At 39.3% G+C, this 27,601-nt stretch overlaps 1 protein-coding gene across 1 annotated transcript in view; it reads left to right on the top strand.

Annotated features, from left to right (window-relative positions):
* Window positions 1–27,601, top strand: part of LOC133123444 (uncharacterized) — a 37,895-nt gene that overhangs the window by 4,687 nt on the left and 5,607 nt on the right. The window contains exons 3-32 of the mRNA XM_061233909.1: window positions 277–1,157; window positions 3,637–3,698; window positions 5,222–5,260; window positions 5,393–5,490; window positions 5,651–5,697; window positions 5,920–6,036; window positions 6,568–6,693; window positions 6,967–7,107; window positions 7,247–7,371; window positions 8,087–8,609; window positions 8,770–8,893; window positions 9,156–9,175; window positions 9,327–9,449; window positions 9,585–9,713; window positions 9,837–9,959; window positions 10,080–10,210; window positions 11,965–12,325; window positions 12,650–12,794; window positions 13,043–13,158; window positions 14,220–14,269; window positions 17,902–17,906; window positions 20,534–21,276; window positions 22,754–22,815; window positions 23,455–23,493; window positions 23,633–23,730; window positions 23,906–23,952; window positions 24,150–24,266; window positions 26,435–26,560; window positions 26,854–26,994; window positions 27,441–27,565. Coding sequence (XP_061089893.1) covers window positions 372–1,157; window positions 3,637–3,698; window positions 5,222–5,260; window positions 5,393–5,490; window positions 5,651–5,697; window positions 5,920–6,036; window positions 6,568–6,693; window positions 6,967–7,107; window positions 7,247–7,371; window positions 8,087–8,609; window positions 8,770–8,893; window positions 9,156–9,175; window positions 9,327–9,449; window positions 9,585–9,713; window positions 9,837–9,959; window positions 10,080–10,210; window positions 11,965–12,325; window positions 12,650–12,794; window positions 13,043–13,158; window positions 14,220–14,269; window positions 17,902–17,906; window positions 20,534–21,276; window positions 22,754–22,815; window positions 23,455–23,493; window positions 23,633–23,730; window positions 23,906–23,952; window positions 24,150–24,266; window positions 26,435–26,560; window positions 26,854–26,994; window positions 27,441–27,565 — 4,889 coding nt within the window. The 5' untranslated portion in view covers window positions 277–371. The remainder of the gene's footprint in view (window positions 1–276; window positions 1,158–3,636; window positions 3,699–5,221; window positions 5,261–5,392; window positions 5,491–5,650; window positions 5,698–5,919; window positions 6,037–6,567; window positions 6,694–6,966; window positions 7,108–7,246; window positions 7,372–8,086; window positions 8,610–8,769; window positions 8,894–9,155; window positions 9,176–9,326; window positions 9,450–9,584; window positions 9,714–9,836; window positions 9,960–10,079; window positions 10,211–11,964; window positions 12,326–12,649; window positions 12,795–13,042; window positions 13,159–14,219; window positions 14,270–17,901; window positions 17,907–20,533; window positions 21,277–22,753; window positions 22,816–23,454; window positions 23,494–23,632; window positions 23,731–23,905; window positions 23,953–24,149; window positions 24,267–26,434; window positions 26,561–26,853; window positions 26,995–27,440; window positions 27,566–27,601) is intronic.

A 27,601-nucleotide genomic window follows, 5' to 3' on the forward strand; every position in this document is an offset into this window, starting at 1 on the left:
AATTTCTTTTGACATATGCTCTTAAATCTGTGGCACTCAAACATCAACTTTCCGAATCAGAAGTTTGACATTTTTCTTAATTGGGTTACTTTGCAGACTGTTCTTAGGCTTTGTTAAATCACATACACATAATCCAATTTTCCTCATGATCAGCTCTCTTATTGATTATCATGTGGAAGGTGTGTTGGGTGTTACCTTTTGTGTCCCTGCAGAGAAATCATATCAGAAGTGGAATTGTTCTTGTGCTAAGTTTATTTTTTTCTTTGACTTTCCCAGCCCTCTCCCCTTGGAGAATTGAAAAATAAAGTTTCCAGCTTTAAACCATTCTTGTGCCATCATCCACTGAGTAACTGCACAACCTTTGTGCAGCAATGTCCCAGAAGAACCCCTCTGACGGTGCTCATAAAGGCTTTGCTGTGGGACGGGGGCTCCTGGCTGCTGCCGAGACCCTTAATTTCAGCATGAATGATCCTCGCCCCCTCTATGGCACCCCTTCCCAGCCCTCTTACGGCATGTCCTCAGCTCTGGGCAGTGGGGACGGCAAGAACTCCCAGATGCCCCCTCATGGTGGCGGCCATGTTTCCAACACTATGAAAATCTTTGACAGCCTGGGACTCTCTCCCACTGACATAGATGCACTGGCACAAATGCCTGAAGAAAATATCAGTATAGACACCTTGCCGCAACTTATCATGCAGCTGAAGAACCGCAAGTTGGAGGCGAGCCGGCGCATGGGCGGCAGCTCCAGGGACCTGCCCCCAATCTCTCCAGAGCACTCATACAGAGCATCTCGTGACAACTGGGAGGATATCCCGGCTGGCCGCATGGGCACTTCTGGTGGGCAAGTCTCAGCCCGTGGCCCCCAAATGGATTATGGCTATGGTTCCATGCAGGGGGGCCCCTCTCGGGGCTACAAACGTATAGACTATGGTGAGAACAGCAGTGGCGGGATGAGCAGAGACCGCCAATATTCAGAGCTTTCCCGTGATCGCTACGGTGGCCTTGGGATGGGTCCCTCCCCAGCATCTGACAGTGGCTTTCTGCAGAAAAGAATGGGCTCTCCCTCCCAAGGCAAAGTGCAGGACTTCTTGGGAGTCATGCCCGACATGTTCCCACACGTGTGCTCTCTTTGTGATTTTGATGTCCATTCAATGATGGTGAGTACTTTGTTTAACATGTGACAATAAATGCATAGTTATTTGCTTACCCATTGAAAAAGTGAATCTCAGACATGCATGCCCAATTTTTAAATGGAACATGTTACCAAGTCCTTGAGTGAGCATATTGTATAGCAGTTTTCAGGCACACGGCACCTTATGGACCAGTGTTCATATCTGCTACTTCAATAGCACACCTCTCAACATTCTTTGAGCAGTGCAAAAATACATGTGTAATTTTCTTTACTGAGCAAAGTGAATGGTGTGTGAATATGTATGAACATTTGTCATTCATGCTTTATAAATTGTTCAGGCTTTAGCTTCATTGGTTAAAGCCAAGCACTTATCCCCCCCCCCCCCCCCCCCCCCTATTTTTATTTTTGTTTTGTATCTCAAACATTAAATTATACAACCCATTCTGGTTTACTTGAAAAAATAAATATAAAGCATATACAGATATTTTGTTACAAAACAAATACACTGTAGAACATCAGAGTTGTACACATTTCCTGACTGCCCAGTCAAACCAAAAGTAAATCATTGTGTAAAATTTACACAATGATATTCATGAGTTGTAGATTCTTTTGCAGTAGTTTAACATTTTAGATGTAACTGAGATTTTAGCAATTTTCTTCTTAAAATGGCCAAATCTGAACAACAGATAAAATACACTTGCTTGTGCCAACCAATCATCTTTTTACCTGCTAATCGTATATCTCCACCCATCTGCAAGTGGGGACTGCCCAAACATGTACACGACAGAGCAATGCCTATGATGATGTGCTGCCGTTTTAGACTGTAAATGTAAAAACAAATCTTTACATCGACTTCCTACTGATCCAGTCATCCAAAATCAATGGATGCAGTTTATTATTGGTGAAAAATTACACACATGCATCCAAGAGGGGCCAGCTATTAATGGTAATTGGAAAATTGGGAAATTTGAGTTAAGACCTCCTTAAGAATTGCATCCATGAAGCTTGAGTTATTCTTCAGTCATCATCCTCTTGTGTGAACATATTGACTTACATTTTTCTAGAAAACTTTCAATGAAACTTGAGACATGATGGACCATGCAATATCTACCAGCTTCAGTGTGCGATTTCAGTGTGATGCTGCCTTAGTCATTGACACTGCACCTAAAGAACCCTAACAAGCTTAATACAAAGTTGCCGTTTTTTCCAGTAAGCTGCCAGATACATTCTTTTTACCATACTCCCTTTTGTGCAATAGTCGTGTTCAAGGGACATTAAATATGCGTTCATGCTTTTAGCACAACTCAAATTCATCGACTTCTGCTACCATGTACTTTCAACTTTGTATTTTCATGGGCACCTCTTGCAGAGTGGATTTGTTACTCCACAGCTTTTGCTGCTCTTGGCTCATCAGTTTTACGAGAAAATGAAATCTTCCCAAAACCATTTAGGGTTTTGCTAAATTGTGGCACTTGGCAATTTTTTTCAGTATTTGATGGCTTACTACATCAGCACCACTTGTATGACTTCCAGACTTCTAAGATAAGTAAATATTTTGGTTAAGAACCGCCATAAGCAAAATGAAGTCAAATGAATCATTTATTCAAAAAGTATACAATGCCAAAGTTGATCAAAGTGTTCAATATTCAAGTTCTTTTCAAGTAGTTGATAAGGTAGAAAGTTTCCGATCAAAATGAAACTTAAAATGAGTACTTAAACAAGTAGGCCTATTATACCTTTTTAACTGCTATGTCTTAGCCTGTTTTGATAATTTCAAAGTGAAGCTTAATTCACAATAAAACAATTTGATGGCTTCCTACATCGGTATCACTTGGTTGTATGGTATCCAAACTTGAAATACGAGTGAATATCTTGGTTAAGAACAGCCACAAGCAAAGTGAAGTCAAATAGATTATTTATTAAAACATTATATAATGCCAGTGTTATCTGGGCAATATTATGAAAATCGGAGTTGATAATCTGAAAATAGACAGAACATGGTGTCCGAGTACTCGTTTTCAGGTTTGTCCCCTACTTTAATGCCAAAGATATGACGCTCCAAAATGGGCATAAAACTCAATTTCCACTCCCAAGTTACTTTTCGGGTGCAACCCCCTCTTTGTAAGAGACAATATCTCTGGAAAGTATGTGAATATATTGAGAACATTTCCACAAAGTTTGAGCAAAATTGCTGGTAGATTTTTCACTAAATTACCCAAGTATGCAAACCTGTTTCTCGTATTGTGGTGCATCTGGCTATTTGCTATAGCACAGCATCTTCAGTGCTGCGTCAAAGGATAGTGCTTGCATTTTGTCTTTCTAAGTCAGACATCCATAAAATCTGAATATTCTGTGTTAAAGATGAGTGAAAACGGAAAGTGGTGGGCTTATGTATATTTGAGTTATCCTTATTTATTGTAGTGAGAACCAGTTCAGTGTACCCAGGAGAATGTGGCTGATTTGTTTATTTTCAAACAAATTATTCTCACAATTTCATATTTCAGGAGTGGAACCAGCACATTAATGGATTGCGCCATGCAGAAAATCGCAGACAGCTCTTGCAGATGTAAGTCTTTATCTTTTGTGCCTATAGCCCTTGTTAGCAATTCATGGCATGCATCAAGAAGTATTTTATGTCCTGGGACCAGTATTTCAAAACATTTCTGGATAGGATTCCAGTAATCGGATAGGATTAAATCTCAAAATTGGGTATTTCACGAATAGAATGCTGACGCTGAAAATTGGGATAAGGATTTTGTAATCCAATTTTACCTAGACTCTAGATCAAATGTTGGTTTTGGGTATTTCTAAATTCTAAGGTGGAAGTGAGGATAGTTTTGATACTGAAAATGTTGATTCCACTGAAAGGGTGGATTCTGGATCGATTCAAGGTACACATGGCACATCTTTAATAAATTGTTTTATCCATTGATTACACATTAACACAAAGCATTGCAAAACAATATCCATTCTAAATGAAAAATAAAATATTTCCAAGAAGAACCCACAACACTAAAAGTTATCAATGATAAAATAATTGCCTAGTGGGTAGGTCCAAAAACTAAAATATCACAGTTCTATGAAAATTCTATGCCCGAATCCAGATGGACCAGTTGGACAGTCAGAGACCATTTTTTTTAACTAGGGTCGATTGATCAGTGAAAATACTATGCTCTCAAAATAGTTGCGTTCTGACGTTTAAAAATTTTTTTAAATTAGTTTTTAAAGATGTAGATATTTTGAAATTAGACTGACTTTGGCCCATGTATTTTGTACTACTGCAGATGAATAGGACTAATATGCAAACTGAATTACGCATTTTCCAACATGTTTGTCTTAATGAAGTGTTGCATTATTTTGACCAACAGATAGACATATCCAAAGACTGCAAATCTAGATTCTGTAATCCTGACCTTGTGGTATCTAGATCAGAACTATCCTATCTGAAAATCGAACGAATGAAAATGAAAGCGATTTAAAAAATCTGGATTATTCTGATCTAGATAAAAAATTTTGAAATACTGGGCCCAGGGGTTCCCCCACAGAAATGGTTAATGGAGGGTGAAGCCACAAGCTGTTGTGTTCACATGATATAGCTTGCACCTAACCTTGTGGAAACATGATTACACGCAGTTATTGAATGTTTCAACATAAGATTATGTTGATCTCAGTTTGATTATGGAGATCTGAGCCTGGGGTAAACCATGATGTCCAGTTGTGTCAAAGGGTTGGTATAAATGTACCAATACTATACAGCATATTGAACTTCCTCCTGATCTTTCAAGCAGTAAGGGGTAGAAATGGGGAACCTATAAAGCTCCGGTTGAGAAGGATCATCCTGTGCTCCAGTTTTTGAAAGAATCAAAGCAATACTTTAATGCCCTGAAACTTTGATCATTTTTCAGTTAAATATACTCTTGTACATGTAGCAGACAACTGTTCTTCAAAGTTGATATGCTTAGTACTTTAGGGAATTTTAAAACTCTGATGTAGGTATCACAGTAATATGGTGGACTTTACTGTACATATTATCAGGAACAACTCAAAAGAAAAACTAAAACACAAACATGTCTGTACACATATTGTCAGGTATCCAGATTGGGATCCTCACATGGAATCAAATAGAGGGTGAGTTTGTCCCATCCATCTCTTCACCTGATTGGTGCACTGTGTTGTGGAAGCGCTGAATGTGATTGTCATGTGGGGGGGGGGGCAGTCAAAAAATAAGTAACGGTACTGTGTATATTTTCTCCCTTGCAGGTCAGGGCTGCATGCAATGGATAGCACTAACCGATCTGATGGAATCCTGGGCCCTGCACCCATGGGGCTACAAAGAGGAGGGATGAACTCCAACTGGGGTAATCCATGCTCTCTAAAATGATAACCCTGTTGCTGCCCTGCTTATGCCATGTTTTTTTTCTTTCTTGAATTTCTTGCCAGTGCAGTAATTGGGATAATTGTTTGGAAATGAGAGCAATCATCATTAATCATTTGTCACCTTTATTCTCTTCTTTCAAGGTTCCGGAATGTCAAACCAAAAACAGCCGCTTTTAACAACACCGAAGGTATCATTTTTTGTGGTGGAAGGACTGCTTACAGTTCATTTTCACTACCTTACAGTCATTTGAAATCAAGGCCATAGGAAAATGAAGCCTGTTCATATTGGAAATGTTTAACCATAATTGTATAGTTATCAGACCTATTATTGCATTCAACTTCATCAAAAACATTTTAAAAAAGACCGCTTCAAATATATCTGCTCTGCTGAAATACTTTTTTTGTCCTAGATGAGAACTAGAGTTGTGGTGGCAGAAAATGAAGGGAAACCTATAATATTGAACAAATTACTGTCACTGGCCCAGCCATTTGGAACCGTCTGTCAGCATCTGGTGCGCATCAACAAGGTAGATACAGTTCACTCGAGTTTTTTCTGGAAGCTGTCATGCCCTTAATGCCCAAATAAGCTGTTTTGGGGAGGAAGTAGCCAAGTGACTGCATTGTGTCGAAAATGGGATGAAGGGTGCATGCATCTACTGTCATTCTTCAGCAGCGATTCCTCCAGGGGGCTAGTTTGGTCTGTTATGCTGTTGCTGAAATTCTGTTCTTACACTGCTTTCATTGCTGTTCTAGGTGTTAACATGCTTATATTATTTGCCGACAGAGTCAGTGATGCTTGAAACTTTTAACGGGTACAGTCCCAGTATAAAAGGACATGACACATTTTTCTTCTGCACCATTTTTTTTCTTTCTTTGCCATAATGTAGAATACACTCAGCTTTAATTGGATTTTGAAATCACTTCCATGTTTTTTGACTTCCTCAGATGTTTTTTAATTCTATTTAAAATTACCTTTGGTTTAATTCTGGTAATTACCTTTGGTAATTTTACACCCAGAAACAGCATTAATTTCTCCGCATGTGTATTGTCTGTTTAAGGCATACTTGGAAATGCAAAGTCATGAAGAGGCAACTGCAATGGTGAATTGCTACCAGCAGAAGCCGCCAGTGATGCACGGAAAACCAGTCTGTATCTCTTTATCATGGGAACGTTTCCCTTTTGAGGTAAGAATGGTAATTTGTGTCTTCATGAAGAATGATTAACTTGATTAATGAGTTTGTAACTGGAGATTTGTTAGTGTAGACTCTATGTCCTTTTCTTTATATTAATTATGAAAGTAAGCAATTGCTGCCTTTTTCATGATTAACATAATTCAGATGTTGCCTGGATGGAGCAATGCATCAGTGTTCTGCAGCAATTCCCATCTTTCTCTTTGAAATTATATATACTGATAAGGAAATGAAATTGAGAGCCATGTATTTTCCCCCTCTCCACAGAAAGGCAACACAGATGGTGGCACACAGAGTCGGGTGGTTTTCTTCTCCAACCTGCCAAGAGAGCGAGAGAAGAAATGGGAGCTGCTGACTGTAGCTCGACGTTTTGGAACTGTGGAGAAATACCTGTTTTTAAATGAACAAGTAAAGGCCTCCGTCTGAAGATGCATCATGAAGTTTTTGCCATTCAGTTTTGGTGTCATATCTGTGCTGAACCTTTCAAAGGCAGTAAAATGTGACATGCCTAAAGCAGTTGCTACAGTTTTTTCGTCTCTGCTCACAGGCTTTCGTGCAGCTTGGAACTCCAGAGGATGCTGAGATGATGGTGAAGTATTACACTCTGCATCCTCTCACTATCAAGGGCAGAAGCATTCGGCTAAACATCTGTGAAAAGTATAAGACTTTAATGTGAGTGAGACAGGGTCATATGAATGAGGTTTCATTATCTCATTATTAAGAAGTCTGTGGTGTGAAACCATGTCTAAGATATCTTGTTTCTTTGTGTATTCAATGTTCTGAAATTATACATTAAATGGGCACTTTACTCAAAAATGAATTAAGGCACGTTTCCCCTAATCCAGAGTGGTATCTGAGTATCCAGATACTTTAGCTGAAATGTGTTGTACCATGTTGTACCGGAAATTCAACCATATACAAATATAATCCAGTGATTTAAGCATTACATTCATAGAGTTTATTTTCAGCAACTTTCAATCAAACTAGTTTTACATCTAACAAAGTACCAGCTGTGTAGCAGGCAGGGGAACTTATATGAAACTTGAGTGGTGGTGAGGGGATGTTGTGGAATGCAACGCTTTGTAGTTTAAATAAAACAACTTGTTTTCTGTGCTTCAATAAAGTAAGTTGCAGCTTCAGAATTCATGGTTCAGATTATTAGTAGGATGTAACTTTTTGTCAAAGTTAAACCTGTTAATACCCCAACAATGAATTTTGAAACTACAAAAGGTCCCGTTCCACTATATCTTGTCACCACCACAACACATTACAGGGATGTGGATAAACAGATACTACTCTGGGCAAGTGGAAACCTTATTTCATTTTTGGCTGAACTGACACTTAAGATCATCAGCCAATGAAAATATCATTCGTATCATTCTCTCAGAGTGAATCCCATCAGACACGGTTCAGAGAGAGAGGACACAAACAGAAAGAGTAGCAGCACTGGCAGGAAAGGATCTCCAAAAAAACAGAGGTCTGACTCCACCAGTGAGAGGAGCTCCAAAAGCAAGACAGAGAGTGCTAAGAAACAGGAGGAGCAGGAGCACAGCGCTGGGCTCGGGGAAGGCCCCGGAGAAGAGATATCTGGTGTGATTGAAGCTGATGAAGGGGGCGGTGAAGAAGCTGCTGAAATACAAGAAGCAGAACAGGCCGAGATCCCAGATGAGCCCATTATGGAACAAGAAGAGTCGTCAGCCCAACAAGAGGAGCCAGTTCCTGATCTAGATGAGACTCGACACACTGTGGAAGAGACCTGTGAAGTTCCACCGACAGCGGGGTCTAAGGATGCCATAGCAGAGGAGCCCCTATCAGAGGCTAAGGCTGCACAGACTGAAGCTGAAATTCTTCCAGATGAGGGGAGAACAACAGAGCCAACTGAAAGCACAGAGATGCCAGAGGAGGACGAGGTAAGTCCCCACCATTCACTCAATTATTCTATTATTCTGTTCCATCATAACACATGCATGTTTTATGGCATTTGTTGTTCACATGGGATTGGAATGAACTGATTTACTATTAACTAATTGGACATCACATCCAAGAATTCAATTTAACGGTTTCCAACAGGAAATGCCAACGGAGCAGGATTTCCCAGAGAACATGGACGATTTTGTGACTTTGGATGAGGTAGCAGAAGAAGAAGATGCCGATGGACTGGATCCTCACTCAAAATCGGGGGATGAGAACTCAGGTGCTTCATGTCAACTTGCCATTGATAACGTTCTGTTGCAATAACTTGACTGGTTATTATTGTTTTTGGAAAAATAAAGTATTGTCATAGAAAAGAAAGAAAATTGCATCTTTTTTACCATTGCATGAAAAAATATTTCCGTTCTGTTAAATACCACTGACATTATACACATTTGCACATGGAACCTACCCACGTAATCTTAAATATGCTGTGAAATGTAGTTTTAATTTATTTAATTGTTTTCTCTTTCTTCTTTCTTTAGAGAGCTCAGGCAGAAATGAGGTTTGTACACCTTTTTTTTCAAAACCAATGTTGATGACATTTTAATTTATAAGCCAGCTACGTATTTTTCAGGTTTCAATTATTTCATTTTCACACAAATGAATGTCCTGGTGTTGAGTTGCAAGCATAACTACTTGTTTTTCATTCATAGGGACTAAAGGTTGTCAGAGTTGTGGGACTTAAGCGAGGCTACAACTTCCTTGATGAAATTCTGGTTCTTGCCAAGCCTTTTGGAAAAGTAATTCGATATCTGGTTCTTGACACAAGACCTGAGGTGTGGTCCTGAAAAAAATCTGATTTCTCATAACCTACCTTGTTCCTGAATGTCTCACATTTTAAAGAGAATTTCAATTCAGACATTTATTCTCCTAATGAATACAGCTAATGCATTGCTGGTTGTGTGAAACAGGCATTTTTGGAATTATCGTCTGAAGAGGAGGCAAGAGCTATGGTGGCCTTCTACAGTTCCAATGTTACCCCAACAGTGTGTGGAAGACCTGTGAAAGTATACCACTCACAGACTCATTCGTCAATCCATGTATGTTCAGAATCCTAACACTAATAATTACCTATTTGAATGAATGCTATTTTTTTTTTTTCCTATTCTTGTTTACAAAGTCAAGGTGCATTCATTTTTATTTGCTGCAATTGTTATTTTCAGAGTGGACGCGTTATCTATGTTGGCCACATTCCTTTGGTAAAAACCTCAGATGCCTCCCTCCTCAAGATTGCTGAACCTTTTGGAAAAGTGAGGCGTTATTTCCTCAATAGACCTCGCTGTGAGGTAATGAATCTTCCGAACCTATGAAGTCAATTGTTTTAATATAAATTTTTTGCTTTGCTTTTGACTTCATCATTGTGCTTGGTCTTAATCAGCTCCTATTAACACAATCATTTTATCTAGTGCTTCATTGAAATGGAAAAAGGGCAAGATGCTGAGAGAATGGCTAATGCCTACAAGGAGAATCCACCAAAGTTTCATGGCCAGCGACTGACTGTATATGTGAGCCGAAAATATAAACAATTGAGGAATGGGTGAGTTTTAAACATCGCACCTATTTTGCTTAGGTTGTAATCAATCTACCCAGCCCCATGTTAGGGCTGAACAATGTAATTTCCTGTCTTTTGAGGCTTTCAACAAATGCAAACATGTACAGTACTATGCAAAAGTTTTAGGCAGGTGTGAAACAATTCTGTAAAGTAAAAATGCTTTCAAAAATAGAAATGGTAATAGTTTATTTTTATAAATTAACAAAATGCAAAGTGAGTAAACAGAAGAAAAATCTAAATCAAATCAATATTTGGTGTGACCACCCTTTCCCTTTAAACCAACTTCAGTTCTTCTTGGTACACTTGCACAAAGTCAGGGATTTTGTAGGCATATAGTCAGGTGTGTGATTAACTTAATTATACCAAACAGGAGCTAATGATCATCAACATAATATGTAGGTTCAAACACAATTAATTAACTGAAACAGCTGTGTAGGAGGGTTAAAACTGGGTGAGGAACAGCCAAACTCTGCTTCCAAGGTGAGGTTGCTGAAGACAGTTTAATGTCACAAGACAAGACTGAGCACAGCAAGAAGACACAAGGTAATTATACTGTATCAGCAAGGTCTCTCCCAAGCAAAAATTTCAAGGCAGACAGGGGTTTCCAGATGTGCTGTCCAAGCTCTGTTGAAGAAGCACAAAGAAAATGGACAACGTTGAGGAAACTTAGTGCAGCAGATGAAAGACACATCATATTTACTTCCCTTCGCAATCGGAAGATGTCCAGCAGTGTCATCAGCTCAGAAATTCAACCTTAAACCTGGGGGAACCAGGTACACCCATCTACTAGTCTGGTCAGAAATAGTCTTCATGGAAGAATTGCGGCCAAAAAGCCATACCTCCAATGTGAAAACGAGGCCAAGCGACTCAATTATGCACAAAAACACAGGAACTGGGGTGCAGAAAAATGGCAGCAGGTTCTCTGGACTGATGAGTCAATTTGAAATATTTGGCTGTAGCAGAAGGCAGTTTGAGCGGTACAAGCATGAGTCTGCAGGCTACAATGAAGCATGGTGGAGGTTCCTTGCAAGATTGGGGCTGCATTTCTGCAAATGAAGTTGGGGATTTGGTCAGAATTAATAGTTTCCTCAATGCTGAGAAGTACAGGCAGATCCTTATCCATCATGCAATACTATCAGGGAGATTGTATTTTGGTTGTATTCTGCAGCAGGACAACAACCCCAAACATACAGCCAATGTCATTAAGAACTGTCTTCAGCGTAAAGAAGAACAAGGAGTCCTGGAAGTAATGGTATGGCCCCCACAGAGCCCTGATCTCAGCATCATCAAGTCTGTCTGGGATTACATGAAGAGACCAGAAGCATTTGAGGCTGCCTAAATCCACAGAAGAACTGTGGGTAGTTCTCCCAAGATGTTTGAAACAACCTACCTGCTGAGTTCCTTCAAAAACTGCAAGTATACCTAGAAGAATTGATGCTGTATTGAAGGCAAAGGGTGGTCACACCAAATATTCATTTGATTTCGATTTTTCTTCTGTTCATTCACTTCTGTTCATGCATTTTGTTAATTGATAAAAATAAACTAACATTCTATTTTTCTATTCTATTCTTATTTTACAGCACTTTTTAACACCTGCCTAAAACGTTTGCACAGTACTGTGCCTTTTTTTGTTATTACTTCGATATATTATGCAGCCCTACTCTTATGAAATATGTCCATTAGTTGCTAGCTGGTTTGCTTGTAGGTGTGGCAGTCCTAATGAGCTGTGCTCTTTCCAGGCTCAGACCACCCCCTCCAGAGCGTGAGAAGGAGAGGCCAACCAAGAGGGAGCACAGTGGTTCTGGTGAAGACTCTCCAGCCAAAAACAAGTCCAAGAAGGAGGAAGAGCCCCCAGTAAAGAAGATCTGCCTCAGGGAAGAGAAGACTGCTCCCGCAGAGTCCAGCAGCAGCATCAATGAGGAGGAGAAGGCTGGCACAGAGGAACCCAGCAGCAATGGGGAGCAGCAGCAGGAAGAAGAAAAGGGTGCCTCTGAGACACCTTGTGAACAAGAAGAGTTGGCGTCAGAGACGATAAATGAAGATGTGAATATTAGCCTGCTCTCTGACAGCGTGGACACTCAGGAGAAGGACGCAGAAGGGGTGAGCTTGAGGAAGATGTATTGGGATGATGTATTGAAGGGACTGTCTTGGTGATGAATATGTGTGTGTGGGTCTTTGTATATGCTGTATATTAGTGTACACCCTGACATTTGTCTTCTGGTTGAAAACAGATTGAAACAAGTAAATGTATTCAAGTACTTATTTATTACAGTGAACTCCTGTGCAATCACCTCCTGGAAAAGCAACCTACCACTCTCATTGACACCCTCATTTAAATCTTTTTTTTTTTCCTTTTCTTTTTTTCCCCCCAAGTTGACAGCTGGTTTACAAATGAAATCATTCATTAACCGTGGCCTCTTTCAGGATTGCGGAAGCAAAGCGGCAGGAGCGCCCTCCTGCAGTGGAGCGAGTGAGAAGAGCTGTGAGAGTGAGGAGACACCCAGCACCAAGCCACGGGCAGAGAAGAAACCACTTCCTCTGGGACCGTACGAACCCAACAACCCTGTGGGTAAGACTGGCTCATATTCCACATTCAGGCAAACCCTCCTGCAGCCTGATGTCTATACAATCATTCTCTCTGACTTTTTGAACGAAGGAACAGGAAAGCCAAAACATTTAGTTGCAATGTGACTTTCAGGAATACTTCTCTTGAGTCTCTTAATGCTGACCTGCAAACACTTGTTTTATTTGCACAAACATCTGCTTTTGGAGAACAAAAAAATGAGTTAAATTAATTTCACTCCTGCAAAATTTCAGGTGTGGAGTATGTGAAAATGGGTTACTACTGCAGAGTATGCTTCCTGTTCTACTCTAATGAAGAAACTGCAAAAAAGGTTCACTGCAGCAGCCAGTCTCACTATCAAAAATTAAAGGTATGTATGAAATTGCTGTTGACTGAATTTATGTAGTGTTCCCCTTTTCTTGACAAGCTTGAAATGTACATACACAAGAGTCAGAATTACTCTTAAGTATTCCTAAAACTTTAGTTACAGAAGCTCAAACAGTGGAAGTGATGGATGTCTTTCTCACTGAAAAGATTTTCTGTTTTTGAGTGGATTATTATAGCGTGGCCTGGCATGCTTAGGAATACAACGGAGCCACAGCCAACACACTGGACAAATCCCCTTTCATATTTGATGACAATATCTCCAAAAATGAGCATTTGTTTCCTCATTTTCACGGATGGGGATCATGCCTTTACTGTGCAACTGGATTACCGATACTGGTCAGAAACTCGTTCGTGGGCTCCTGTTCGACAGAGCCTAAATAAAACATAGATAATTGTATTCCTATGTACAAGTACTTTTGTAGAAATATGCAACAGAGGAATAGGCAACAATGATAATTCCTTCAGAGACATTCTTAGTCAGCAATGGGCAGTCTATCAATGTTTCTCAGTTAGCATGTTTTTAGAATTGCATTACTATGCAGTTGGTTCACTGGATCCTTGCTGTGAAAAGTACGCTGACATTACCTTATTTTGTCTAGTATATGGATTTTCAAAATGCAGAGAAGGCGAGATCCCCCCCCCCCCCCCCCCCAGTGTTCAGATACGTTAGAGAATAAGAAACTGTTGTTGCTAAAGCAATGGTATCTTACAATATGTTTTACAGGTAGAACCGTGTGCTTTAAGGCTTTCAAATAGTATATCCTGTTACCATAGTGATTGAAAATTCCACCATGAAAAAATTGATTAATGCAACAAAAAAACACAGCCCAGTTCTTGTGTTTTTTCTTTTTTGTAAAAGATGTATTTATCTCAATCAATTCAAATTAATTTGTCTATTTATTGTTCTGTTATTCTGTAGTGTGTTTGTGACCGTCTTCTGTCAAAAAAACTAATACAATTTTATTGAATTTCTGGTGATGGAAAATCCAATCAAATTTGATTTCTTGTACAATTGATTGAGTCTAATTTCCTTTTGTTTTCCAGAAACACTTGGAAAAAGAGATGGGGAAAGAAAAAGAGAAACCAAAAGCTCAGTGAAAAATGGGAAACCGAATGGAGCATTTTAATTAAATACAAGATTTTGTTAAGGGTAAACCATATGACATGCTGTCTGTTATAACGCTACCCAACCTTACGTCAAACTTTTAATGCTGTTGCATAAGTTTTCAGTAGTCATTGCAATTCATGTAGGTAATCGTAGAATGCTAAGTGTGGTCTTTTAGACAAAGAATATAGATGCTTAGAATATAGTACCAGCTTGATTTATTTTACTGTCATTTCCCTTCTTTTTAAGTAGGTTAAATCCTTACTGCTGCCTTTTACTATATTTGGCCACATAAATGAACATTATTTTGCTTGTTTTACTGAAATGTTTTGGTGCATGACTGTATTATTCACACAGGTTTCTGACCAGTTTGTTTTGTGGAGGGGAAAGTCATTACTAAATAATTCTGACACCATCTGTACATAATTTATTTCAAAAGCTGTTCAATAAGTTTATTTGTGAACACTGCTCGACAGGAGGCTCAATATGTTTTTAGTCTCCCTGCTTTTTGGGGCTAATTTGTGATCTTCCCACAGTCATTTACTCAAGTATATTTAAGATGTGATACTATATCCCATTTTGTAAGCTTAATTTCTACTGAAGATTCACAGCTTTATGGTTCCTCTACTCTACATGGCATCTACATCTATAATTTTGCAGTCCACAGGCACCTTAACTATGGAGCTTAGCTGTTTGCTGATTGCATGATTTTTGGTTGAAATATAGATCCTAATAAGTGAAAAGGTACATTATGAAAGACCATGACACTGTATTGCATTTGGGTACATCGGCATTTCTTGACCAGTCCGAAGCCTGTCTGCATGTAAAGATGCACTCTGGTTGGTTTCGGCCATCATGTTCAGCAACATCTTGCATCCATCGTGACTTCATCAGATAAGCCATAACCTCTTCTGGGTTGCTTTTTAGCACATGTCTGCTAGCTTGCATAATTGTTTGTCATCTAAATATGCAGATACCTTAATGACAAAGACCCTTGCTATGTGTAAGCTGGGTCTTGTTTTTTCTCTTTTTTTTTTCCCCCAAACCGCTTTCAGACAACTTGTGTAATGTGTTATGTAATGTGCTCCAGCAAATGTTTCCTTTGAAAGGAAGTACATTTTGAATATACAGTGGCTTTCAAAAGTATTCTGACCGCTTCACTTTTTCTTGCCATTTTTGCCCATCAATCTACACTCTAGTCTAACCCATAATGACAGTGAAAACATGTTTTTAGAAATGTTTGCAAATTTATTAAAAATCAAAAACTGAAATCTGTTTTCATATTCATAAAAAGGTTTATAAGTATCAATTTCGATACATTGTATTGTTTGAAATATCATTTATAATGTGCCTTTCCAGTAGCTACCTTTGTGTGGGTTTTGAATGAGGTAGCAAACCTTAAAACGGCAGTGAATCTCAAAATCGAAGAGGAATTGCAGTAACACACCCTCAAACCAAAACACTGTTTATCAGTCCCAACACTGAATGTGCTGACATTGAAACCCGCTCCACGCCATAGACCCGACCAGCGAATCCGGGTACTTTGAAGTACACGCCCCTTCTCGGTTTATATGTAGCCTATAACAGTGCGGGAATATGATATTTTACCTAATTTAGCTTTAACTTTTGACAAAAAAAATCCAATGTTTAAAAATAAATAAATTGTATGTAATTCACCGATAAGCTGAAAGTAGCCTATTTTGAGCGTTTCCATACCAAATTGACATTTTTTAGGAGAGCTTTGTTTTACATCTGCGCCTAGTCTGGTGGTATACTGACGTTACGTTAAATCACTTCAAAACAATTAGATTTTGTTTTCAAAAGATATAGCTAATTTAGGTAAAATATCATATTCCCGTCATTTTTACCCCCGAGAAGGGACGTGGCTATGGCAGTGACGTGTTGCCGGTATGGTCCATTGGCTGTGGCAATTTAAACCAATTTTCAACCAATGAGCGTAAATTATTGTACAGCTATTTAACCGTTATGGAACGAGAACCCGTGGTATATCGTGGACATTGGCACAGCTAGGGGGCTGGTTAGGCAAAGTGGCTTTTATATAACGGTTATCACATTTATCTTTCAAAAGATAAGACAAACTTTAAATTAATGTTTTTTTTTTATGGAACTATGTTTTATGGTAAATGTATCCTTCCGCTGAACAGTAGTTTATTGGTTGCTAAGTAACGGTTTTGCGAACGTTAGCTAGCAATAATGTATCCCCTACTCCACTATCAAAGCAACGGTACTAACCCAATAATGTATCCCTACTGCATTAACGTTAGCTAGTTTACGTTACACCAAAGGACACTGACACACACACATAATTTGTTTTTGTTGTAGACGTTTATCGGGACCCTGCCAGATAACGTGCAGTTGTTGAAATAACTCAGTGTCGTTATGAGCCGTCATTTGCTTCGCCGGTGCGCTTGCTGGTATTTCAAGCTGAGGATGTTGCTTAAGTTGTATTTTTTTCGTTCTTCCCTCTTACCAAATCAAAGAACACTTTAAACTCACTCATTTTATTTTACTTGGGTAGGCTACTAGCGGAGAGATGATGATAACGTTTAGTTATGTTCATTTCGATTACGGAGTAATTTTAAAAGCTGTGTGAACATTCCATTTAGCTGTGCGTATATCGTGGATATTATTAGCGCGGCTGGAACACAAACTGACCGACGGAGACAATGGACCGGACCTATCTGTTGTATAAACAATGTTTTGGTACCGATTGTCAACCCGTTAACTGTATATTTTGAATCCCGAATTTAAAGACTGTAAACACAGGCAGAGTCAACATGAACGTGAGGCTTTTTCAATGATAGGAAGGGATTTACAATGTTTTAAGACAAATCTTACCTATTGTACCTTTAACTGGCCACAAATGAATTTCGTTCCCCCATACATTTACTTTTCAGAATAGAAGATGGTTTAAAAAGTTAAATCTGTAATACTGCTTGCCATTTCACTGTGAAAAATTTAAGAAAAGTACCGTTCATTTGTCATTTTTGCGTCTGACTACTTCGACAAACTCATTTGTGCTAAGTGTGTTAAGATAACATCGATGCATGCACACCGGTCACTTTATGATCACCTATCTTGTCCCCAGAACTGAATCCAACATTAATTCATTAATTCCTAACCCGTTTATCCTGAACAGGGTCGCAGGGGGGCTGAAGCCTATCCCAGCATACATTGGGCGAAAGGCAGGAATACACCCTGGACAGGTCACCAGTCCATCGCAGGGCACACACACCATTCACTCACACACTCATACCCATGGCCAATTTAGATCAGCCTAACCTGCATGTCTTTGGACTGTGGGAGGAAACCCACGCAGACACGGGGAGAACATGCAAACTCCACACAGAGAGGCCCCAGCCAATGTGGATTCGAACCCAGGACCTCTTTTTTGCTGTGAGGCGGCAGTGCTACCCACTGTACCTAATAAAGTGTGTGTGTGTGTATCAAAAAATACTGTAAAGGGCAGTTCAATATTTGTTGTGCCCACCCTGCACCTTTAAAACTGCCTCAGTTCTCTTGGGTAAACTGATAAGAAAAATGTCCATTGGCATGCTCTGTTGCTCTGTACTGCTGTACCTATCCCGTTCTCTTTTCCAGCTCAGGTAAATTCCATTGTCACATAAGCAGCAATTCTGTAGTAGTATCATCTTAAGAGGGAGTGGTTTTATTATGATAGCAGGTCAAGCTGGAAAAATATCCAAACATCTTGTAAAACATCCAAAATTTTTTTTTTTTTTGCTTTCCACCTTTTGCAGCACATCATTGCCAGCACAACATCCACTCCTCCGCTGTGTCGAAAAAAACAACCTCCCATCTGAAAGGACAAGTACCATTGTCTGAGAATCAAGAAAGCATGTTTTGCTAAGAGTTTAATTAATAAGCAGTCTAACTGTTTCTTTATGTACTGCTCTTTTTTTGTCTACAGGCAATTTCATAGTAATCTCAACCTGAGCATGAAAAAATGAACTTTACTATTTATATTAACTTCCCAATTAAATTTTCACATTTGCCCTTAGGGTGCATATTTTGGAGTACAGGTTTATATTTACATTATTGGCATTTGGCAGACACTCTTATCCAGAGTGACATTCAGTTGATTAGACTAAGCAGGAGACAATCCTCCCCTGGAGCAATACAGGGTTAAGGGCTTAATTTGACCATTGTATTTATGAAACTGCATGTTATTACCATTACAGTAGTAATGGTCACCGAAATTGGTCTTCAGTCAACTACATTTGATGATTTTTTACGAAATTGAGTGGTGCTGAAGATAAGGCAAAATATATATATCTTTTAAAGAGCATTAAGTTTATCATTCTAGAATCTTGTACTACAAGCAAAAAAGGTGTGGGGAACTTTCTAACACATTAGGAAGGTTAAGTCACACTACATATACTTACACTAAATACAACAAATCACGTGAAACATCCAAAAACATCCAACATCCAAAAGTCAATATCGTTGTATGGTCGGACCATGGTCCGAATTCAAAAATCTAGTTTTACTCACATTTTGAAGGCACTTGAGATAACCCATGATGCACGGTAAAAACTACTGCACAACCGTGGCAATTTTCCCTAACTTTATTAGACACAAATATTTTTTCATTGCACTATATGGACATTCACTAGACAGGGATTAGTGAATTGTGAGCCATTTCAGACACAGCCTTGGTTTTTACGCATATGGAATGTAATTGCCGATTTGCACGTTCATTTTGGCGGATATGCTTCCATACTACGCTTCTTGTTTTTCAGAATTTAGAAATTAAAAAAAGGGGCGGCAGAGTTTATCATCCACACTCCAGTACGGTAGGTGGTGGTAAAATGTCTGTGTGTGACCAGTCGCGCTATTTAATATACTAAAGAGATGCCGTTCCGGTTGCGAGGTAAGTCCTTCGAATAGAGATGTGCAATTAAGTTGATGTTTGAAATATTTTGATTTGTGCTATTGCATAGATGGTAACCCTACCTTTTGGACATTTCCTTCGCGAACAATACCGCGTTTCAGAGAACTGAGTTAGCTGGAGCCTGATATGCGTCGACGAGGTAATGTTAGCTAGTTAGCTAACACAACTCCGAAGTTGATTTGCGATCTAGGCAGACGCTAAAGATTTGACGAATTGCTTAACTAGCAAATGCACTTCGCTGGCTAGCAGTACCATTAATTGCTCGTTGATTAAGCCGACTGGTTGATCTCGCAAGCATTTTATTTTTTTCAACGAATACCCTTAGCTAACGTTGCAGGTAATGAAGTATGGAATAGCCAGTCTAGCTCGTGCGTTAACTGAGTCATGTTGAGTAGGAGTAGGACTTTACTTTTTCTTATACATTCACTATCTGGTTCCAGTCAACTGGCTCTCAACACCCCTGAGCACCTCATTGTTTGTGGCTTGCATTGGAAGTGTCAATCCTAATAAGTGATAGCCAGTTAGCTAGCTAGCGCAGGTGTACTGCAGTTACCACCTCTACAGTTGGCTCAGGCTCCGGCAGTATCGAAGTTACGATATTTCTTACCCTTAGAGAAGAAAGTCATGGAAAGAATCATGTCAATCATATGAACAGTCTCCTGTTCGTGTTGCCTGTGATTATATGTTGTGTGTAATACAATTTCGCAATCTTAAAATGTTTTCGACAAATCATTCTGTAATACCTTGTGTTCATCCATCCTCCTAAACACCAGCTACAAGCTGACATGCCCTGATTTGTGCACCTTATCCTGACTGACCGTTTCACTCTGGATGTTACATAGTCTTCCATTCTTGATATTCTATTCAGCACTAAGCTTTGTGAGAAATCAACCTTCATCTAAATTGGATGTCCACTTTCTCTGACAGTCACTTTCATTGCTTTCAACAAATTGCAATTTCTTTTGACATATGCTCTTAAATCTGTGGCACTCAAACATCAACTTTTCGAATTAGAAGTTTGACATTTTTCTTAATTGGGTTACTTTGCAGACTGCTCTTAGGCTTTGTTAAATCACATGCACATAATCCAATTTTGCTCATGATCAGCTCTTATTGATTGTCATGTGGGAGGTGTGTTGGGTGTTACCTTTTGTGTCCCTGCAGAGAAATCCTATCAGAAGTGGAATTGTTCTTGTGCTAAGTACATTTTTTCTTTGACTTTCCCAGCCCTCTCCCCTTGGAGAATTGAAAAATAAGGTGTCCAGCTTTAAACCATTCTTGTGCCATCATCCACTGAGTAACTGCACAACCTTTGTGCAGCAATGTCCCAGAAGAACCCCTCTGACGGTGCTCATAAAGGCTTTGCTGTGGGACGGGGGCTCCTGGCTGCTGCCGAGACCCTGCATTTCAGCATGAATGATCCTCGCCCCCTCTATGGCACCCCTTCCCAGCCCTCTTACGGCAGGAACTCCCAGATGCCCCCTCATGGTGGCGGCCATGTTTCCAACACTATGAAACTCTTTGGCAGCCTGGGACTCTCTCCCACTGACATAAATGCACTGGCACAAATGCCTGAAGAAAATATCAGTATAGACACCTTGCCGCAACTTATCATGCAGCTGAAGAACCGCAAGTTGGAGGCGAGCCGGCGCATGGGCGGCAGCTCCAGGTACCTGCCCCCAATCTCTCCAGAGCACTCATACAGAGCATCTCGTGACAACTGGGAGGATATCCCGGCTTCTAGTGGGCAGGTCTCAGCCCGTGGCCCCCATATGGACTATGGCTATGGTTCCATGCAGGGGGGCCCCTCTCGGGCCTACAAACGTATAGACTATGGTGAGAACAGCAGTGGTGGGATGAGCAGAGACCGCCAATATTCAGAGCTTTCCTGTGATAGTTATGGTGGCCTTGGGATGGGTCCCTCCCCAGCATCTGACAGTGGCTTTCTGCAGAAAAGAATGGGCTCTCCCTCCCAAGGCAAAGTGCAGGACTTCTTGGGAGTCATGCCAGACATGTTCCCACATGTGTGCTCTCTTTGTGATTTTGATGTCCATTCAATGATGGTGAGTACTTTGTTTAACATGTGACAATAAATGCATAGTTATTTGCTTTCCCATTGAAAAAGTGAATCTCAGACATGCATGCCCAATTTTTGAACGGAACATGTTTCCAAGTGCTTCAGAGAGGATATTGTATAGCAATTTTCAGGCACACGGCACCTTATGGACCAGTGTTCATATCTGCTACTTCAAGAGCACACATTCTTTCAGCAGTGTACATTTTTGGTCAAGTTTTCAACATTCAGCAGTCTAGCCTTATACAGATATTTGGTGAAAAAACAAATACACTGGAGAACATCAGAGATGTACACATTTCCTGACTGCCCCGTCAAACCAAAAGTAAATCATTCTGTAACATTTACGCAATTATTTTCATGGGTTGTTGATTCTGTTGCAGTAGTTTAACATTTTAGATGTAGCTGATATTTTAGCAATTTTCCTTGTTCCAAAAACCTGAACAAGCAAATTGATTTCCTATCATTTTTTCCCTGCTAATTTTATATTCCCACCTGCACGTGATATGTAAACGACAGAGCAATTCCTTTGATGGCGTACTGTTGTTCAGACTGTAAATATAATAAATCTTTACACAATTAGCCGCATACATAGAAGAGAGGCCAGGTAATAATGGAAATTGGAAAATTGTTAAAATGTTAGTTAAAAAGACACCTTTAAAATTAGCATCCATGAAGCTCTTGTCTTCAGTTGTTTGACCACATATTTATAGAAAACATTAGAGACATATGAAGGGCAATATGTACCAGCTTCAGAATTTCAGTGTGTGATTTCAGTGTGATGCTGCCTTAGTCATTGGCACTGCACCTAAAGAACCATAACTTTCCTTTTACCATACTCCCTATTGTGCAGTAGTCATGTTCAAGGGACATTAAATAAGCGCTCATGCTCAAATTCATCGACTTCTGCTGCCATTTACTTTCAACTTTGTATTTTCATGGGTACCTCTTGCAGAGTGGATTTGTTATTCCACAGCTTTTGCCGCTCTTGGCTCATTCGTTTTACAAGAAACTGAAATATTCCCAAAACCATTGGGGGTGGAGTGGTATTTTTTAATGGGTGTTGGCTGGTTACTCACTGCTTCTGAAACTTTTAGTAATTGTTCAACTGTGGAAAATGTTACTTCTGGAGCACACTTAGGAGAGTCTAAGCTACAGAGAATTAGTTGATTTTAACCACAGGTGAAATGTTTCGAATAACTAGTTCAGGGATGGCAGGCACCTTAAATGATCATAGAGGCAATTATGGTGTTTGCTTACAAGGTGAAATTCACTTTTTGTTCATGTTGGGGAGAAAAAAAAAAGAAAAAGAAAAAAAAAGGTAAAGATGAACCGGAAAGTGGTTGGCTTATGTTTGTGTGAGTTATCTTTACTTGTTGTAGTGACAACCAATTCAGTGTACCCAGGAGAATGTGGCATATTTGATGATTTACAAACAAATCATTCTCACTAATTTCATATTGCAGGAGTGGAACCAGCACATTAATGGATTGCGCCATGCGGAAAAATGCAGGCAGCTCTTGCAGATGTAAGTCTCCTTATCCTTTCTGCCTATAGCCCTTGTTAGCGATTGATGGGATGCATCAATCCCATCAGTCTGTCAATCCTAATAAGGAAATGGTTAATGGAGAGCTGTGGTGTTCACATCGTATAGCCTACACCTAAACTGGTAAAAACATGATTACATGGTTCCAATTTAATTAAATGGCACCCATTTATCGAATGGTTCAACATAAGATTATGGAGATCTGTGTCTGTTTATGGAGATTTGAGCCTGGGGTAAGCCATGATATCCGGTTGTGTCAAAGGTTTGGTACATTTGTAAGGTACAAATACTGTATAGCATATTGAACTTCCTCCTGATCTTTCAAGCAGTCAGGATAGAATTAGGGAACCTGTAAAGCTCTGGTTTAAGTTGAGAAGGATCATCCAGTGCCCTATTTACCAAATTTGATGCCTTGAAACTTTTATTGTTTTGAAGTTAAATCTTTTCTTGTACATTGCACAACTGTTCTCCAGAGTTGATATGGTTCGTACTTTAGAGAATTTGAAAAGCCTGTTTGATGTAGGTGTCGGACTAATACGGTGGACTTTACTGTATGCATTATCAGGAACAACTCTTAAGAAAAACTAAAACGCAAACATTTGTCTGTACACGTTTTGTCAGGTATCCAGATTGGGATCCTCGCTTGGGATCAAACAGAGGGTGAGTTACGTGCCATGCATCCCTTCGCATGATTGGTGCACTCTGTTATGGAGTCACTGAATGTGATTGTCATGTGGGGGAAGGAAACTTAGTAATTGCCGCACCTTCACCAGATCTGGATATATTTTGTCCCTTGCAGGTCAGGGCCACTTGCACTGGATAGCGCTAACCGATCCGATGGAATCCTGGGCCCTGCACCTATGGGGCTACAAAGAGGAGGGATGAACTCCAACTGGGGTAACCCATGCTCTCTAAAATTATAACCCAGTTGCTGCCCTGCTTCTGCCATGTTTTTTTTTCTTTCTTAAATTTTTGGCCAGTGCAGTAATTGGGATAATTGTAATTGGGGTAATTGGGATAAATGAGAGCAATCATCATTAATAATTTGTTCCCTGTATTGTCTTATTTCAAGGTTCCGGAATGTCAAACCAAAAACAGCCACTTTTAACAATTTCGAAGGTATCCTTACAGGCAGTTTATTTTTTTACCTTACAATACCTTACTGTCATTTGAAATCAAGGTGATGGGGAAATAAAACATATTTGGTAATGTTTAACCATAATTTCATTGTGATCAGGCGTTCAACCTCATCAAAAACGTTTTAAAAAGACAGCTTCAAATGTATCTGCTCTGCTGAAATACTTTTTTTGTCCTAGATCAGAACTGGAGTTGTGGTGGCAGAAAATAAAGGGAAACCTATAATATTGAAGAAATTACTGTCACTGGCCCAGCCGTTTGGAATTGTCTGTCAGCATCTGGTGCGCATCAACAAGGTAGATTGTTACTATTCTTGAACACTTTTGATTACATTCACAATCCTGGTGTCTTCTGAAAGGGTATCCCTTTCGGGTTTGTTTTCCAAGAATTTCCAGAATTACTCAAAGTATTACTAAATCGAAGTTACAGAAGCTCAAACACAATGGAAGATTTTTTTCTCTGAAAAGATTTGAGAAAAGATTTTTGAGTTAACACAGATTATTGTGGTGTTGCCTGGTGCATTTAGAAATACAATGGAGCCACAGCCAAAACACTGGACAAAGCCCCGTTCAAATTTGATGATAATATCACCAAGAATAAGCTTTTGATTTTTCTAAGATATGTAATTTGGAGTTTCCAAAAAGACACGTGGACACAAAATTATATAATGGCTCTCAAACTGTATTTTGCTTAGTGCTGTATACAACACTTTTTATTCTGTTAAAAAAAAAAGTGTTTGTACTTCCCCCCCGCCTGTCACCCTCCCCCTACCTCTCCCTTTCCTTGTGCTCTCCTCAGATAGCAACAGGTCGAGATGATTGTTTAAAAAAATAATAATAATAATAATAATAATAATAGTGCATATTGTCAAAAATGCCTTATGAAAGCCTAACAAACTATACTGCTTTGGAAATGTAATGTCATTAGCTAAAATGCTTCACAGTCGTTACTTCAATTGCATATCACTAGCCGGTTCTGAAGTTATACTTGTATTTTTTGCATCACGGATGGGGATCACGCATTTACTGTGCAACAGGTGTACAGATAGTGGTCAGAGAACATGGGCTCTTGTTCCCAAGAGCCTATACAATGTAATGGCATTCATATGTACACGTACTTGGACAACAATAATTCTTCCAGGAAAAATTCTACTCTAAGAAAACAATGGACATTCTATCGACGTTTCACCAAGTTCACACTTTTTTAGAATTGCATTATTATTTGTTTGGTTTGCTGGACCCTTGCCATGAAAAAGGCACTGACATTACCTTATTTTGTGTAATATACAAATACAAATACTTTACCTGTAGATATAGCAGTGTAATAGAAAAACAACAGACCCAACTGTCATGACATGCACGCTGCTTGTTCTGTGTAATTGACTCATTAATTGAAAGGGGTGTGCTTAATTTGAGAATTCATAAATTCTGTGAAAAAAAACAGGTGTCATTAATTGTCCTTTATTAAGGAAGAAGGGAAGCAAATGTTTCACACATTGTTATAAAATATATTTCCTTCTGAATTGCTAAGTAAAATGGGCTGTTCTAAACATTCGGAGGAACAACGTCATTTGATTAAAAAATTGATTGGAGAGGGGATAACGTTTAAAGAAGTGCAGCAAATTGTAGGATGCTCAGCTAAAATGATCTCAAATGCTTTAAAATGGCAACAAAAACCCGAAATACACGGAAGAAAACGAGCAACTACTGTTAAAATGTATCAAAGAATAGTCAGACTGGCATGGTGGCGCAAAATCATGGTATGGGGATGTTTTTCATACTACAGTGTTGGGTTCGTATACCAGGGATCATGGATCAGTTTGAATACATTAAAATACTTGAAGAGATTATGTTGCTGTATGCCGAAGAGGAAATGCCCCTGAAATGGGTGTTTAAACAAGACAACGACCCCAAACACACAAGTAAGCGAGCAACATCTTGCTTCCCAACAAAAAGGATTGAGGTAATGAGTGGCCAGCTCAATCCCTCAACCTCAACCCCATTGAAAACTTGTGGGGTGACATTAAAAATGCAGTTTCTGAAGCAAAACTAAAAATGTATGTAGTTTGTTCATCCTGGGCTGAAATACCTGTTTCTAGGTGCCAGAAGTTGGTTGACTTGATGCAACACATGCGCAGCAGTGAAAAACAAAGGTTATGCAACTAAATATTAGTTCAGTACTTTAAAGTGAAGTTAAATCTTTAAAAATGTTACAAAATTAGGAAGTATTGTCACTAGCATCTTAAAATAAGTTATACAAAACCATGAGTTTTAACGTTTTCCCATGTTATACCCCGTCAACCTGGTGATTGAAAATTGCACTGTTAAAAACAGAATAAATAAAAAGAAAAGAAACCCACACTGGCCCAGCCCTGGTGAGAGTTAATGCTGTTAAAATATTCCCATTGGTGATTTTACACCCAGAAACAACATTAATTTCTCTACATGTGTATTGTCTGTTTAAGGCATACTTGGAAATGCAAAGTCATGAAGAGGCAACTGCAATGGTGAATTGCTACCAGCAGAAGCCGCCAGTGATGCACGGAAAACCAGTCTCTTTTTCTTTATCATGGGCACAATTCCCCTTTGAGGTATGAATGGTAATTTGTGTCTTCATAAAGAACTTGATTAACTTGAATTTGTAACTGGAGATTTGTTAGTGTAGAGCCTTTGTCCTTTTCTTTTTCAATAATGAAAGTAAGCAATTGCTGCCTTTTTCATGATTAACATAATTCAGATGTTGCCTGGACGGAGCAATGCATCAGTGTTGACATACTAGACTTGTATATTTGAATACTGCTGTAGTAATCCACATCTTTCTCTTTGAAATTGTATATACTGATTAGGACATGAAATTGAGAGCCATGTTTTCCCTGCTCCACAGAAAGGCAACACAGATGGTGGCACACAGAGTCAGGTGGTTTTCTTCTCCAACCTGCCAAGAGAGCGAGAGAAGAAATCAGAGCTGCTGACTGTAGCTCGGCGTTTTGGAACTGTGGAGAAATACCTGTTTTTAAAAGAACAAGTAAAGGCCTCCGTCTGAAGATGCATCATCCCTGAAATTTAAAGATACGGGCCTTGGGTCTGCTGGGTAACACAGTCAGTGCAGGAGAGATTGCTCATTGCTCAAGCAACACCTGCTGGCCGTCCAAGCGCTGGCCTTGCTTGGACAGTTTGTGAATTGGATATTCCAGATTTGGATGGAATTGGAGAGCCAAATATTTTTTAAAAATGGAAAAAAAACAAAAACCTTTTGAGCTTGAGTACTGTATGTTTGTTGAAATAGGTACAGGTGTAGTGAAATAGGCAGCAGGTGTATTCATATCTTGAGTCAAATATCTGAAAAAAGCCTGAAATAGTGTCATATCTTTGAAATGCTTAATTTCTTTATAGCTGAACCTTTCAAAAGCAGTAAAATGTGACATGCCTAAAGCAGTTGTTACATTTTTTTAAATGTATCTGTGCTCGCAGGCTTTTGTTCAGCTTGGAACTCCAGAGGATGCTGAGATGATGGTGAAGTATTACACTCTGCATCCTCTCACTATCAAGGGCAGAATCATCCGGCTAAACATCTGTGAAAAGTATAAGACTTTAATGTGAGTGAGACAGAGTCAGAAAAATTAGGTTTCATT

The sequence above is a fragment of the Conger conger genome, chromosome 3 (assembly GCF_963514075.1).
Source record: "Conger conger chromosome 3, fConCon1.1, whole genome shotgun sequence".
In the NCBI taxonomy this organism is placed as follows: domain Eukaryota; kingdom Metazoa; phylum Chordata; class Actinopteri; order Anguilliformes; family Congridae; genus Conger; species Conger conger.